General features: G+C 38.8%; 1 protein-coding gene and 1 long non-coding RNA gene across 3 annotated transcripts in view; both read right to left on the minus strand.

Annotated features, from left to right (window-relative positions):
* vopp1b (VOPP1 WW domain binding protein b) overlaps positions 1 to 4,019 on the minus strand; it is a 39,941-nt gene extending 35,922 nt beyond the window's left edge. Inside the window, exon 1 of the mRNA XM_056364771.1 lies at positions 3,644 to 4,019. Coding sequence (XP_056220746.1) covers positions 3,644 to 3,694 — 51 coding nt within the window. The 5' untranslated portion in view covers positions 3,695 to 4,019. The remainder of the gene's footprint in view (positions 1 to 3,643) is intronic.
* Positions 4,020 to 6,273: 2,254 nt separating this feature from the next.
* On the minus strand, positions 6,274 to 16,309 carry LOC130161378 (uncharacterized). 2 transcript variants are annotated; one of them, XR_008826135.1, is made up of 3 exons: positions 15,599 to 16,309; positions 13,661 to 13,838; positions 6,274 to 6,647 (listed from the first exon to the last, which is right to left on the minus strand). It is a non-coding gene; the product is annotated as an uncharacterized LOC130161378 (long non-coding RNA). The 2 variants fall into 2 exon arrangements; XR_008826136.1 differs by lacking the exon at positions 6,274 to 6,647 and adding an exon at positions 12,368 to 12,686.
* Positions 16,310 to 16,481: the final 172 nt, after the last annotated feature.

Genomic DNA, 16,481 nt, shown 5'->3' on the forward strand with positions numbered 1-16,481 from the left:
TAAGTTAAAGCTGATGTTGAAGATTCACATTACTTACACCCACATGACGAACTCCGCCCGTCACACAGAAGATCAACGCTACAGAGCTTTTCTATTCAACTGCTATTCAACTATTCAGAGTGAAAATCATATCCATTGACCATTATTCATACAACACCATTCTGAGCCGTCACGTCAAGAGGTTACCATGGTAACCCTTTCATGATGCCAATGAATCTTAAGCCCATGTACTTGATGCTCTATTCGTGTCATATACAACAGCTGACTCTCTAAACACACAGAGAGTTCATTATTTGTTTGACTGCAACACTTCACACTGTGAAGTTATCCACAAATCAAACGCTCCTTCTGCACAGTGGCTGTTCAGAGTTTTGATTATAATGATCTAATGGAATTGAGGTTTAATACATCCCTCCCACACGCTGTATTTAACTCAAAAAGCCACGTCGACATCAGAGAAGCTGCAGTTTTAATCAGAACTTATATGATTCACAGCATCAGTGAGTTGTGCAGTCCACACCTCAGACAGGTAAGACTGACTCCGTCCGTCTCATACGGACTAAAGATAAATGTTCAACATCACTGTAAAATATTGTTTTACGGTCATATAAGTTTTGTTTGGAGGACTGAAACTGGCAAAATAAAAAATTAATAAGTAACTTAATATGCCATTAAATAAAATAATAATAATGAAATAAATAATATAATGAAAATAAATAACTACGTTTGCGGGAAATGATTGGGGGGTGGGGTGGGGCAACAAAGGGCAATAAATGAATAAATAACTAAAATGGACATTTAAATGGGAGAGTAAATAAATAAATAGGGGAAGTAATACAAAAGGTAAAAAACCAAATGAAAACAGAAATCAGTTTATTTCAAATTTTACAGTACTTAATTGTCACATTTTATTACTTAATTAATGCCTATTTATTTTTTATATTATTCTTGGTGCATTTAATGGTATATTAAGTTATTTATGGATTTATGTTTATGTTTTTTTAAATTCTTTTTGGCAGTTTCAGTCCTCCATACAGGGAATGTCGCCAGTCTCGCTGATACAGGCACCATCAAACCCACCTCCCTATGTGCTCCAGTACTTTTCCCAAGATGGCTAAACAAGTTAAAACTCTCACTTCTGTCTGACATTTCCAGCATAAAGTATTGGTCAGTAAACGCATCCTGTGGCGATCAGGAGTAAAATAAAACCAATTGATTATCTTATACTGAATAAATTCACCCCTAGTCACACAGATATCTTTTTTAAGGTTTAAGGTTTTGTAATTCAAAACAATTCACTGACAGTACAGAGAGTAAACCTGCTTAATTCAGACAGAAACACAGTCTGTCCTCTGGCATCACCCTCAGGTCGCACTCCACCTGAGCAGCTCCGCAGTCTCTAATCATCACATTGGCTCAGATCTCATAATAGTGTTTTAATGCAGAAAGATATTACAGCTTGGAATATCGGTGGTCCCCGTCACATTGTCTGTTAACCCGCTGCAGACTTGACGTGCTGCCTCGCACAGGTACAGAAACATGAACACTCACATTTTTAATATACTACTGTGCATGTGTGGGAACTGGCACATGCATTATCTTCCTGATTCCCAATCAAGGTTCACACTATCCAACCACTAAGACCAGCAGGACTCACTGTGGTGCAACTGGCCCTGAACACTGTCCTGTGTCCGACCTGTGGCCTTTTGGTATGTCATCCTCTCTCTCTCTCTCTCTCTCTCTCTCTCTCCCTGACTTTCCTGTCTGTCTCTCACTCCACTATCTGAATAACTTTAAAATAAATAAATAAGAGAACATGTCACTCAGTACACCTGGGAGAATACTGCACATACTATAACACTCTAAATATATCCAGGTGCTCTGCCAAAATCCAAAGTTATGATTGGCTGCTCTGCATTGAGATCCTACCTCCTCCGGAAATTAAACCAGGGATATTTTTCTCTCCATCACACGGTGATCTCTTCAACAATTCTCAGGTAAAAATAAGCGTAGCGTAGCTGGGAACCACTGTCGTATTACTGCTGTGGATGAGAGAAACCTTCATGAGCCCACTAGTCCACTTAACCCAGTATGTGTAGTAGTACGGATCACCTGAGTCCAGTTGGAAAGCTGTGAAAACACAACTCTCACTATCCTGGAAATCAGAAAATTCAAACGTGTAGCAGCTCCGAAGCTCGACATTTAATTATAATGATATGAATCTAAATCTGCCAGAGGTGGAGACATAAATCTGACTCTAATGTACTTACAATCTGTGTCTCCACAACACCTTTGCTCACACGAAACACACACCAGATTAGCTTTTAAACCTGTATAAATCAACATCATCTGTTCGAATGCCACAGAGGCTTTTCCACCACAAGAAACATAAAAAAAGAGTCGCACTTTTGTCATTCAGAGCTCCTGAAAATGAACCGAGACGTCAGAGGCGTCAATTCAGAGGCGCAGGCCGTCAGAACCACTTATCAAAGTGAACAAGGCAGCACCAGCACAAGGTCTAAGGGCTCGACTCCCTCCAAGCTGCCGGCTCACATTCAAAATGGATGTGCTCTCCAAGTCAGCTGAATGAAATAAAATAATAATGACGGGAGTAAATAATACATGGACAGACATGAGTGTTCGCGGTACTGGACTGGCAGAAAGAGCGGGGAATGTGACCACATCGTGTTACCTTCAGGGACCCATAAGAATAATATTTGAGCCCATTGTTGTCTCCTCATCCTCCTCAAATGACAATTAAACCCCTCCCACCAAAGAAATTACACTCATTTTGAAATGTCAAGAGAGAACAGAGGAAACCTTTGGAGCCACATGATTTCACAAAAAGTATAAAGGTATAAACGTATGAAACATCTGTATAAGATAATAGGAGACAAAGGAAATCTGAATATCATTGGCTGCAGCTGGATTCAGCCTCCTGCCTACTGTACAACAGTAATGAGTGTGTGTGTGTGTGTGTGTGTGTGTGTGTGTGTGTGTGTGTGTGTGTGTGTCCTACAGGCCCAGTAACCCAGTGAGTGGTTATGGGGTCTGGGCACAAAGACAAAGGGATGACAGGATCACAGGTAAACTCTCTGCGCTCGCCCACCTCCGTCCTCTGTTGCACTCACCAAACAATGAAATGAAACTGCAGTATCCTCATGCACATGCACGCTCTCCCAGCTGCTCTACCCCTTCTGACATTTCTGTTTTTGTTCTCATGTCCTATGCAGGGACTTACATCACAGCCGAGCCGGCGGCAGCAGCAGCTGCAGCCGATATAGAAGTTAAGATTTCACCGCCGTGCAGTGTTTCGTAGTGGATCACTTGCATGCCGAAGTTAACAGAAGATGCCATATATGTTATAAATATTCACACTTGTCCTCTGTGGTGTGTGTGGTTTTGGCGCCAAGTGAGTTAATATTGAATTATGTCAGTTTTAAATGCAGTTTCGCTTTGGAAAACATCCCGAGCGGCACGTATCAGCGGCAGGCAGCTGTGCAGAGCGACCAGCCCCGACACAACCATGAACCGGCTCTACATGACAAATACACTCAAAGGTGAAACACTACGGAACCAGCTGCGTGTCTATCAGACCTAGAACAACACGTCGCTCCGTGTTTCACCGTCCGGCGCCGCTCACCTCTAGAAACAGCCAGAATGTCAGGGCTAAATCGGCCAGTGGGTTCCTCATGTCTCCGCCGGTAGGAGAATAAAGCCGGGGTCCGCTTCTGGAGAAGAGAGAGACGGGGAGGAGATGCTCCTTTTAATCACCACGTCGCTTTCATCCCGCTACTGGAGAGGCCCAGAGATCCGACCCAGCCGGTCCGACGCCGAGTCCTTCGGGTGACAGGACGGATGAAGGCAACCCGGGTGACGGTCAGACGCTCCACAGACGGAGATTGATGGCATGGTGGGAAGCTGCATTAGCCTGTGATGTTGGCTTATTCCACGCCCCTTTCCCATCCCCACCCCCCCTCCCCAACAAACAAACACAAACACAATCAGGTTTATTATTATTTGTCAATTTCATTGTCTAGTGAAACAGTAAAAAATAGCAAAAGTACAGAGCTGGCATTATTATCTGGCTATTAATCTTTTAATCTTGTACTTTAATGAGATATTATCTATTTTATAATTTGTTTTTCTACTGTTTTCTTATTATGCTTTTTTTTCTCTTCTCCTTTCATGCTTCATTTATTTCTGTTAAGCACATTAAATGGCCTCTGTGTATGATTATGTGCTATACAAATAAATCTGCCTTACCTAAAAGCTACTCAAGTTATCAGTCTGAGATTTTCAAATTCCAGAAAATATTTTTAATAATATTTTTTCTTGATTCTGTGTTATCAGGAGCACTAATGTTGGCTCGATAGTCGTTTAGTCATTTTCTGTTTCCCTATTTTTAAATGTTATTCTAGAAACAAGCTGTTTCCGATTTTGGTTTTCTCATTTCAAAATGAAAATTCGATGGCCGCCACGTACACAGATCATCCTTCATGGGCCAACATATCCCAAGATTCATTGCGCACTGGTAATGAAAATAATATGGCAGTCAACAACAGTGACAGAGAGCCTGAGGATTACACTGTTAAATGTAAGTGTTGGGTTTCAGCTCAGTTCAACAGCTAACAGTACAAGAGACTTAAAACCTCATTATTTTGTAACAAGAAAGTTATGACGAAGGGCCACACCTTCGTGGGCCGCATCCACTCCCTAAAAGTGTTACAGTATTATATATAAAAATATGTATACGTTATATTATTTATGAATCAAACTATTACTTCGCTGGATTCTAAAATTAAAGTTACCACAGTCCTAAGACCCCCAACATTTCTAGTTGCTACAGCGACACCCAGCGAATTGGTTAAGGGTAGGAGTAGGGTTAGCATTGTTCTACACACGTTTAGACACAAATACTTTCTGGACAGGTATACAGGAAATACTCTTCCAGTAATGAGTAGTCTGAGAGCTAATTAACAGAACATAGTAAAGACATTTACACTTTGAAGACCCAGCGCTCTGTCTCTTCAGTGGTTTGTTCGGCACAGCTAATGGACACTGTCTGCACACAGGTGGTCTTTCTGATGTGTAACACCTTACTTAGTTAGTCGCAAGAGGTCCTCCAACCTTAACAACCGTACGGGTAATCTATCCCTACCCTCTGATACGACCTTTAGGAGTGTACTGGTGGCAGAGGGACCTTCGTTGTCATGGTTACAGTAAACACGTGGTAAAGGTTGGGGAACGGTCATGGAAAAAAGAAACACCATCAACTATTGGTCTGAAGTGGGAAAAGTCCAACTTTCCGTTGACCCATCCAACCAGCCTCCTCCCTATGTGGATGTTGTTGCTCTATAAAATCACTTCCAACAATAAGATCGAGCTACAGGTCGTAATAAACTAAAACAGAGTAATATATGAGAAAGTCTGTGAGCAACAGCTTTTATCTCATTTTAAATAAGAATCACAAGTCCTGACATTTTCTGCATGTGAAGTTTTCTCAGACGAACCTCCAGCTGTTCTCTTCTGCATTTAATTTGTAGGAACCACTTCCTGTGTGTTCCATTTTCCAAATTAACATGGGTGGAGTAACTAAAGTGGAGTAACTAGCTGTTAGATTAGATTTTGATAACCATTAGAGGCATCTTCCAAATTCAAGTACATCATTCCTGAAGAACTGACACCAAAGTCACACATGGTGTTTTTTAAGAGTTGCATTAATCAGCTTGAACTCTGCAGCTCCATGGAGCTAATTAGATCTTTGTTTTGGTTTTATGGCACATTGACTGTCTGACTTTGGTCTCACCACTGTCTCTTACCACAATACACTACATAAACTACCACAACTCAGTTGATCGACACCAAAACAGAGCTAAAAGAAACATGAATATTAAACTTACATTTGTCAGGTGGTTATAAAGGGGCCTCCAGCAAGATTTTAATATTGCTTAGTGTCAGCAGAATATTAAAACAAAAACATTATAAGGCTGTTACAGCTCAGGCTATGTTTTCTTTGTAGTTCATCTGCCCCCTGCTGGGCAACATTATGATTAATGCAGCTTTAAAGAACAATCCTTTAAAAGGATAATAACGGGCATTACTTATTTCCTTTAACGGGAAGTCGCTGTAGACACAGGCAGGAAACATAGGGAGAGAGACAGAGAGGCTGAGGACAATGAAATTTTACGATCCATGTCTTAACCATTAAGCCATCAGGTCATTCATCCTTTTTTATTTTGAATCAACCGATCCCATAAACAAAACTGTCCCACTAAAATATGGAAATAAAATAGCACCAGTCTTTCCTTCAATGATACCTGTTGATTGCCAGACAGCTGAGCAATAACTAATTGGATAGTTTTTGACATACAGCTATACATTATACATATAAATCTTCACACGGCAACAGCTACTTAGAGGCTGCCGGCTTTTCTAATGTCTTGTAATGGCTCATAGCTTGTGATAAAGGGCTCTGTATTGTTTTCTCTGCCTCCCTTGTCTAATGATCTTTACTACACTGTGCATTTCTGAAGGGCTGCATATGTCAGTTGTGGCAATGGGGCGTTTTCAGGTTCAGCACCATGGACAGCTCCTGATCTGAGCCGGGCAGCTGGGACAGATGTTGAGAGGAGGCTGCGGAGTGGCTGTTCAAACAGAGCAGGAAACACACAGTCTGAATGGGTCTACCACCAGGAACCACAGTCAAGACTAAGTCATGTGACACACACTGGCCTACCAGTGACACACACATGTCCCATGAGCAGGGCAGGTGTTACTAATAACACTAAATTATTCTATTCAGGGGTTACAGGAAGTCAGTGACAGTGAGTCAACGTGCATGATACCCTGAATCTGAAGCAGGTAAATGGAAGTCATCATTAATTTCATTATTAATTATCAATCTGGGAGAGTTATGATGTTTTGGTACAGAAAATACACCAAAGTACACCAATCCAAAACGTCTAATGCAGTCGTGTAATCGTACCTTCATGACACTTCATGGTCATTTTGGAGGCTGCAGTTTGTGATGTTGTTGAACTGTATTTCATTATATAAACAGGTGTTTCTATTGTTTGTCCCCATCCCATTTATATCAATGAGGCTAAATGACAAAAACATCTTAGTATAATTCAATTAACAATTCAACAACACCCAAAACTACATCTTCTAAAATGATCATACAGTTGAATCAACTGAATCACACACATGCACACTCACTCACTCACTCACTCACACACTCACTCACTGACTCACTCACTCACTCACTGACTCACTCACTGACTCACTCACTGACTCACTCACTCACACACTCACTCACTCACTCACATACACCAAGCACAGAAACAGATAAGTAATGACGTCACAGTTTACAGGTCACTTCAGATACGATCTCAGACCAACAATACGAGCAACAGACTCTCTGTATTTCATCAGCAGCGACTACAACAGTGAACAATTCGTTCGTGCTTTGTGTTTCTAATTGTTGTGAATCATCTGTATTTGGAAATTATTCTTGAGAGATGTATTTCCAAACCACAGTGACTAAAACAAACCAAGTTTAGTTCTTGTGTTTCTATCAGCTGTATTTGGTTTACGGCTTTGATTATAATTAGATAAAAGGTGGAAAATCAATTGACAATATCACTTCAAAATAATTTTCATTCCTACATTACTTAAAAAAAAAAAATCAATAAGTAACTGATGAAAAATGCATGTTGTAAAATGACAGGAGGGGAACAAATATCAGCTGTTAATGGCTGAAAAATCTCATGTCTGGTACGTTTTGATTACAAACATCTGGAAGTGATATAACTTGTGTGAATGGAGCTGTTGTGATTTTAACCCGTGCTGCCAGTCGATCGTATGGGACACAAGCGGGTCACATCTCACTTCCTACAAGCGCTAACACTGTCTAGACTTGGTTAGCATAATTACAGTAGCTTACAGTACAGTACATGTTAGAGTCGACAGACGTCTCTCAACTTCACGTCTAACCAGCAACTTTACTGGTTTCTAGCAATTTGCTTCGTAAACACTAAGAATGCTGGTGTAGAGTCTGTGATCACATTCTGCTGCGCATGCAACCTGGATTATTAGTTACCAGCCGACCAGAACAATCAACACACACACACACATTTACACACACGACAATAAATGACCAATAAATAAATAAATTACAATAAGACAATAACAACAGGAACTGAGGAAACACTGAAGACTAAAAGCAGGAAAACAATCCAGAAAGTACTCATAGAATAAAAGGACGTATTGTTAAAACAGATTAAAATATAAAAGAACTATATTAGAACAACAGAACATAGAACCATGGGAACATAGAGATGATGTTTCCCTTCTACACTTCACTCCTTCTAATCAGAGCTTCAGCATCAGAGATGATGATAATAAATCTACCAGGAGCTGGTTTAAATAATAAGTCTACAGGATATTTTGGATTTGACACTGACACAAGCGTGGGATCAGGTGTTTGCCATCACCTGTGTAAACATCCCAACAACTGCTGTCAGGGTGTGGCCTGTATGAAAGCCTGTGTTATTACACCGGCCTCACGCTACGTGTGTTTGTGTGTTCGCCACTGATGTCAGTCTGCCGCCACCAGACGCTCCAGTTCACGTCCCGCTGTGTGTGTGATGAGCCTTTACACTTCTCTGCTGTTCCACGCAGCGGAGGACAAACATATGGATCCCCCAGCAGCGAGCGAGCGAGCGTGCATGTGTGTGCATGATGGAGTGAGTGAGTGAATAATATGTGATGAAAACAGATCTAGAATAAAATCTGTCATTTGTCATAAACAGCAGAAACAACTTTTAATATTTCATCTTTCATCCAAATTATTCAGAAGTGATGAAAAATGAATCATCAGTCATTTTCAGTTGTTTATCTTTTTATATTAAATCCCACTTCATAACAATGTCATGGTGATATTTCATTCAGCTCACAATAATATTTATGATTACAAACATCATGGAGACGGATTTCCATGTTGAAAAGCTGATATACGAGAGCTGCAGATCGCAGCGTGTTCTTCTTCACGGCACATGAAGATTTACAATAATGGACCTTTTCATTTGCAGCCATGTTGTGACCGACATGATGGTTAATTCTAAAGATTATCTTTCTTTTCTTTCTTTCTGAGATTATATATGGGTGAGTATACGCTCACCCACCTGTCACTCAGAGAGGCCACACCCTCAATCCTCCATAACTGTAGTCCTTAATAAAATGTAAACCGGTGAGTTATATAAACAGGTGAGTTATAGCTCTAGAGACCAAAACAGTTTTTGTAACAGGCTGTAAACGTGTTTATTTCTGCTGTAAAGTTGGACATTTTAACATGGGAGTCTATGGGGACTGACTCACTGTTGGAGCCAGACTCTAGTGGCCGTTAGAGGAACTGCAGCTTCTGGTTCTTCATGTTGATGCTTGATGTTTCAGCCCTGGAGGTTGATGCTTGCTAACGACGTTAGATCTTGATATTTGGTTGCATGAAGGTTGTGACGTTAGGTGACAAAAAATTCAATGTCAGGATAAAGTCAACATCAATCTGATGCAGAACACTGACGACAGCTGATTGATATTTTTTTGGTTTAAAGTTGTGTTGCCAACGCCATATTGACATGAAATACCGATATTCTGGTCGTGATCAAAACATCTGACCTCCATGCAAAGTCGTTAGAGTCCAACATCCTTCTGACGTTTCATGCTTGCTGGGATACGAAGTCTACGTGACAATAAATAATCATATTCTGTACAGTACAGTTTAGTGCCTGACAGGTCTGTGAAGACAGCACTATATTCTACATACGTTCTACACTCACAGAGCACTTTATTAGGAACACCTACTCCTCCCTCTGCTCTCAAACAGCCTCAGTTCTTCATGTCACAGATTCCCCCAGATGTTGGAAACATGTTGACATGATGCATCACTCCCCATGGAGCATTATCCTGCTGGAAGCAGCCATTACAAGATGGTAAACTGTGGCCATGAAGGGATGACCATGGTCAGCAACAATACTCAGAGAGACTGAGACATGCAGACCATGGTTGATTAGTATTAAGGGGCCAAAAAGGTAATAGTTTTAATCATAAATTACATGATTAAACTATTAAATTAAAGAGCAAAGAGCCAGTTGTCCCTGTTCCCAGGTGAGAACTGCACTAAAACCAACCAATAAATCCCAGTCAGGCACTTTGAAGCTAAAACTCATGTTTAATTAAACAGTTCATCAATAAATCCTCCTTCATGATGGTTATAATGTTCAGTTTAAAATACTGAATGAAAATGAATCCAAATCTGCAGAGAATTAGACAAAACACACACACACACACACACACACACACACACACACACACACACACACACACACACACACACACACTGCTGGGCTTCTCCATATGTTTGTCCTCTGCAGAGTGGAACAACAGCAAGATAATTTTCCCGTTATCTCGAGATAATGAAGCTTGTTTTCTCATTATAATTACTTTGTTAATCAGATGCAGATGGAAACTTCTAGAGCTGTGAAGTGAAAATGTCAGGACGACACATTGATCAAAGCATCAGACAATATTTAAACCGAGGGCAGAAATCACACTGTGTCTTTTCATAGATGATGTTTTAGATTTTTAGATGATTTTCAGCTAACGAGTTACCAATGATTGTTGCTAAGGAGGAGAGTTACAGCGACCTAGTGTGTGAGGATCACTCAAAATAGTTTTCTCCTGATAATATATCGTTATCTCGGGATACGAGCTTTGTTATCTCGAGATAATGGGATAAAAAATGCTTTGATTTATTTCTTTTTAGTCATTTCAAATCTTCCATAAAGTAGTTTAGTCTGCAGCTTTAAATCCTTATGGGGAAGAGGGCTGAATGTGGGTCTGCTGCTCTGCTGCAGACACTTGTTATTTGGCAAAGAGACTGCAGGAATGCTAACAGGAAAAACGTTCTGGGGGGAAAACACACACACAAACACAAAAACACACACACAGATCCACTTTAACTAATTCTTCAGTGCTTCAGTCTTTCATCTGTTTCATTTCCAGCAGTGCCCCCAGACAAATGAACCCTGATGTAGTAATTACTGGGTATCAGAGGGTGTAAACACTCCAGTCCATGTAGCAGAGATTTGCAGCACAATTCAGGAAAAGTAGTCAGCTGTTTCACTGTATCTCAGGGGGCTACATTACCATTGTAAAGGATTAACATCAGGACAGGAAAATCAAGATAAAGAAAAAGAAAATAATCCCACTTCTAACTAGAATTACTGCCTGGTTTACATCCCTGTTTATCTACAGTCATATCAAATATTTATTATATCTATGTTCAAAATCTAATCAATTCGTCCTTGAGTCCTAGTGAATGTTTGTGCCGAATTGGAAGAAGTCTGATCAAGGCATTATTGAGCTATCGTGTCCATCCACAGCGACTTGAGACTCGACTTGAGTCTCGTCCTCTAAACACTTGACACTTGACTCGACCACCGTTTATGTGTTTGTATCTTCACTCTGGTTTAAACAGAGGCAGCAGACGACTGTCACTGACTCACTATATGAATAATAAAGTTGAAAACAACAACAACAAACTGCCTGAAGAAAATACAGACAACAGACAGGAGGAGCAGAGCAGCAGAGTGGGCTCAGGCCACAGCTCCCAGTACAGCTCCCAGTACAGCTCCCAGTACAGCTCCCAGTAGGTCCAGTTTTATAGAATAAGCAGTGGGCAGAAGACAACAGGAAGAGTTTATTTAGAGGTACACTTCTATGGCTTTGTGTTCTGCTCTTGCTTCATCATAAATTATAATTAGCTAAGTAAAGTCCTTAAAGTCTAATCAGCTCAGATCTACAGAATTTTATTCCAGAAAAATCCAATGATGCTGCTACTTTTTGTATTTGTATTTAGTATCTTGTATATCTAAGTATTTAATTGTACATATTATATGTTATTATATTATTAATCCTTTTAATGTATTTGGTTTGGTTAGCCCAATATTTAATTTGTTCAATATTTAAATTTGTCCAATAAAAGTGATGACATTCAGCAGCCTGTTGTCTGAGGCCGAGGTAAAGCTGAAAGCAGTCGCCCTCTGGTTATTCAGAGTATTCAGCATGTTGATGAGGCTGCTGCATCACAGCTGCGCACTGATTTGAAAATGTAACACACCCTGCAGCCAATTAGAGTTAAGAATTGGGATGTTGTGTTGCTATGCTACAGAAGCCAGAGCGCACTGACCAATGACATCTGGCTGAAGATGTTTTTAAAGTGGGAGAGAGAGCAGCAGTGGCGATGCTGCAAAGACTCCTGGGAGAGGATTTAAATCAAGCACATTAAGAAAGACTTCAACTGAAATAAAAAAATAATCATTTTAATGGAACTATCAAACACTAATTGAACAGTCAAATGAATGTCAAACAGTATCACCGATAATTACTGCTGGAAAATGATTCTCAGGTGAGTAACAGCAGGTGAAAACACAGCTGCGTCCGTCTGGTTAGAGATTTGTTTTCCTCCTCTGAAGCTCCTCTTCTCTCTGCTGCTCAAACTTCCTCGTCTCTTGTCGGATTGTTTACGACCTTCAGGCTCGTCTGTACGTTGATTGTGTTTTTCAGTTTGTCCTGTTGTTAAACTGATTCGATCTCCGTTTGGTTTTCTGCTGCGGCGGTTCAGCCTGACCTCCACAGAAACATTAACACTGCAGAAATGTACTGATGCGTTGCTCAGAACAGAATCCAATCCTGGGAACTTTGATGCTGAACGTCAGGTGTCTTTGGTACAAATTAAACTCTGTAGTTACTGATGTGGAGTTTACAGCAAACAAGCAGACAGTTCTTTTATTTTGTATTTTATCTGCTCTTTTATTATTAATTTTCTTATGTTTTTTTTTGTTTGCTGATGTTACTGCAGCTTTTAATCTTGCAGTTTTCTTACTGAAATTGTCCTTTTCTTTTTCGCTGGTCAGTCATCTGAAGCACTTTGAGCTGCACTAACCTGTATGAAAAGTGCTGTACAAATAAAGTTTGATTGATTGATTGATTGATTGATTGTATGCAGCTTTAAGAGGTGTGTTTGAGCGTGTGACTGAAACAATGTTGTTTTATGTTTTACAAAAAAAAACTGTAGTTTAGTGGTGAATTTTCATTTTAGTTGTTTATAGATTATATCATCTGACTGTATTGCACATATTTTCATACATATTAATTTGTCACTTGATTCAGTAATTATTGATTCCATCTACTGTGTACTCTGTGTCTGTTTTACTGTGGGAATTAACACCTGACTTATAATTAAAACCCTAATTACCTTCTCCTTTCACGTTACTTTGCTGTTTGCCAATATTACTTGACATTTCAACAAATTAATATCTTCTCTGAAACAAACCACACAGGCCTTCAAACACTAGAATCATCAGTTATTGATTTTCTCGAGGAAAATCAATTAAATCTCACTCACATTATGATCATGTCCACCAGGCCTCTAATCTGTGGACCGTTGCTGCCATCTAGTGGCCACTAGAGGTGAAGCTGCAGCTCCGCAATAAGTGAATTGTCATGGTTTGTCCAGGTTAATGAATTTACTAATGACTCAGAAATAACAGAAATAATAAAATGAGAGAAGAGTAATAGTATTAATATATCCACTTACATATTCTGGAGCTTTCAGTCACTCATGGCCTTCCTCAGCAGATGGAGTTGATCAGTTGGTGGTTAAGCTGTATATGTGGGGAGATGGTCTCTGGTGTCAGAGGTGAAATTCCTGCATCCTGCGATCATCCACTGACTCCTGGCAGATGATGACCTTTGACCTTTTATTCCAGTGGATGCTGCGAATCATATTGGTCTCTTGAAAATGTCCAGTATTTGTAAAATTTCTACTATTTATTAGAAGTTATGAAGTGATAAAACATGGATAACTGTGTTAATTTGAAAAATGACATCTGAATCTGAAAAGTATTTATGCATAAACCCACAAAAATAATAATTATTATTATATTATATAGTTATATATAACTATATAACAATATCATAACAATTCCATATTTTTACTACTATTGCTATAATTATCATTATAATTATGCTTTTATATTATCATATTATATGTTATATCATAATACTCTCTTTGACTTCTACATGGTATTGTATTATTATTGTGTAGCGTGTATATTACTGTATATATAGTTCACACATCATGGCTATCTTGACTCCTTTCGCTAAATAATTGCGCAATTCACTTACATAGTCTAAGGTATTGTAGTTTATATATTGTATGCTTTTAATTTTATTTATTTATTTTTTAACAATTTCATTCACATGTTTCTTTATCTGTTCTCTTACCTCTCAGCATGTCTCTGTTTTGCTGTGACAAGGGAATTTCCACAAAAAATATTTTTTTTCTCATGTTACTGCCCCATAGGAACCAATAAAAAGCCTTTACATTGTGTAATTATAATTTTAGATGAGAGAAATCCTGTTTATATTTGAGTTTATTCATAGGCTGCGGTCGAAAAGCCTTTTTGCTTCAGAAGTTTCCCAACTGAGTGAAATGACCGGGATGTATCTGCGGTGGTCCAATTCTCTAAATGATAAGGAGAGAAGCTTCAGTGCTTCTTATCTTATCACCTTTAGCTTAGGAAACACTGGACCTTTCTTAACAAAGGGAAAAGAGAAAATGCCATCCCATAATTCCTTGGCACCACCTTTCACTTCGGCAGACCCTCATTAATGAAGCCCAAATCCATAAATATAGATCTGTTCTCTTTCAAATTTGTCCAGTTAGGAGTCATCGTGAAAAACAAATATATTTACTTTCTACTTAACAACATAGTAATCAAATCAAAATACTATAATAATAACACTATAGCCCCTCCCATTGTGGAATGCATTAAAAATGAATTTTCTTTAATTAACAACTGTATGAAAAAGTCAAAGGCGTCTATGCCGGGAAACTGTACTTATGTATGAATATAATTTCTTCTGATCTCTTGTTCATTTCCTTGTTCATATTTAATTATAAAATTTTCCTTCTTTCTCCGTTTGTCTTTTCCTTTCATGTCATCTTATTTCAACATTTCAGTCCTGTCTCCTCTGTTTTTGTGGTTAGGAAAGGAGCATTTATTCTCCATGTGTTATAAATTAAGTTAGTTTTTAAAAGATCTTTCCTAAGTCCTGATGAATTCTCCTTCACAACCTTCCTTGACCTCATGATGTTTTCCATCGAGGTCAAGGAAAAGTGGTTAGGCAATTAAATTATTTTGACTTTTCGACCACAGCCATAGACTATAAATAAAGATGGACGTCTGCAGTTGCCATCTTGGCTGTACCTGACTCCACCTAACTCCCGCCTAATCCACAACTGGGCAAAGAGGTGGGGCGTGTGTGGAGCGACTTGTCGGTTAAATAACATGCCGACTCTCCCGTTAGCATCGTTAGCACAGTTAGCTGTCCTGCTCGAAGGTTAACCCAAGGCTTATTCATTTGCTGGCTACTTAGCTAGTGAACAGGCTAAGCTAATAGGCTAGGTATGGTGAATGCAGACACTGATACCTGCTAATTAGTGCTAACGTATAAACGGATTTTCACTCACCTCTGAAAACAGACAGAAAACAGGAAGACAGACTTCCTCACGTTATTCCTCACGTATTATTTCTCCCCAACGTCACAAACATGGCGGACAGGTTAAATTCACCAGTTCATGTTAGCTGCAGTGACCCCGAGCAGACAACTAATGGACTGAATACACCCACCTGTGACCCAAAGAGGCCGCGCCCACAATTATGCAAAACTTTAGTTTTTAGTAAAATGTAAACAGGTGAGTTTATTTATATATATATATATACACACACACACAAGTTTGTAATAAGTGATAAAACAGTTGTTTCCACCTTTTGCGTCTGTCTTTTCATTGAATTTAATTTATTTATCTTTTTATTTATTTATATATTTTAAGCTGTTTTACTGGTATGTTTATTCTATGATTGTTTTCCTTTTAATACCCTACTTTTATATCTGGTTATGTATTTTAATTCTACTTTTATTTCTGTTTCTCTTTTAACATTTGATAATTTTATCTTCACGATTTTATTTTTTTAATATCCTACCTTTTATTTCTAGGTTATAAATATATCTCCTCTGTTTTAGTATTTTATTTGATCTTTATCACTCTGTTGTTATCTTTGCTTTTCCAGTCTTCATCGTTTCCTCAGTTCCTGTTATTTTTGTTTTATTTTTTATTGTTTTTATTTATTACTTGGTCATTTATTGTTCTGTGTATTAACATGTGTGTGTGTGTGTGTGTGTGTGTGTGTGTGAGGGGTTGTTTTTTTTTTAAATTGCTTTTATTCTGTAAAGGAATTTGTGTTACATTGTTTGTATGAAAAGTGCTAAACAAATGAAGTGGGATTGATTGATTAATTAGTTATATTAATATACCAATATAAAAAATGTATTAAAACTAGATTTTGACACTG

This window comes from Seriola aureovittata, chromosome 20, assembly GCF_021018895.1.
Source record: "Seriola aureovittata isolate HTS-2021-v1 ecotype China chromosome 20, ASM2101889v1, whole genome shotgun sequence".
In the NCBI taxonomy this organism is placed as follows: Eukaryota; Metazoa; Chordata; class Actinopteri; order Carangiformes; family Carangidae; genus Seriola; species Seriola aureovittata.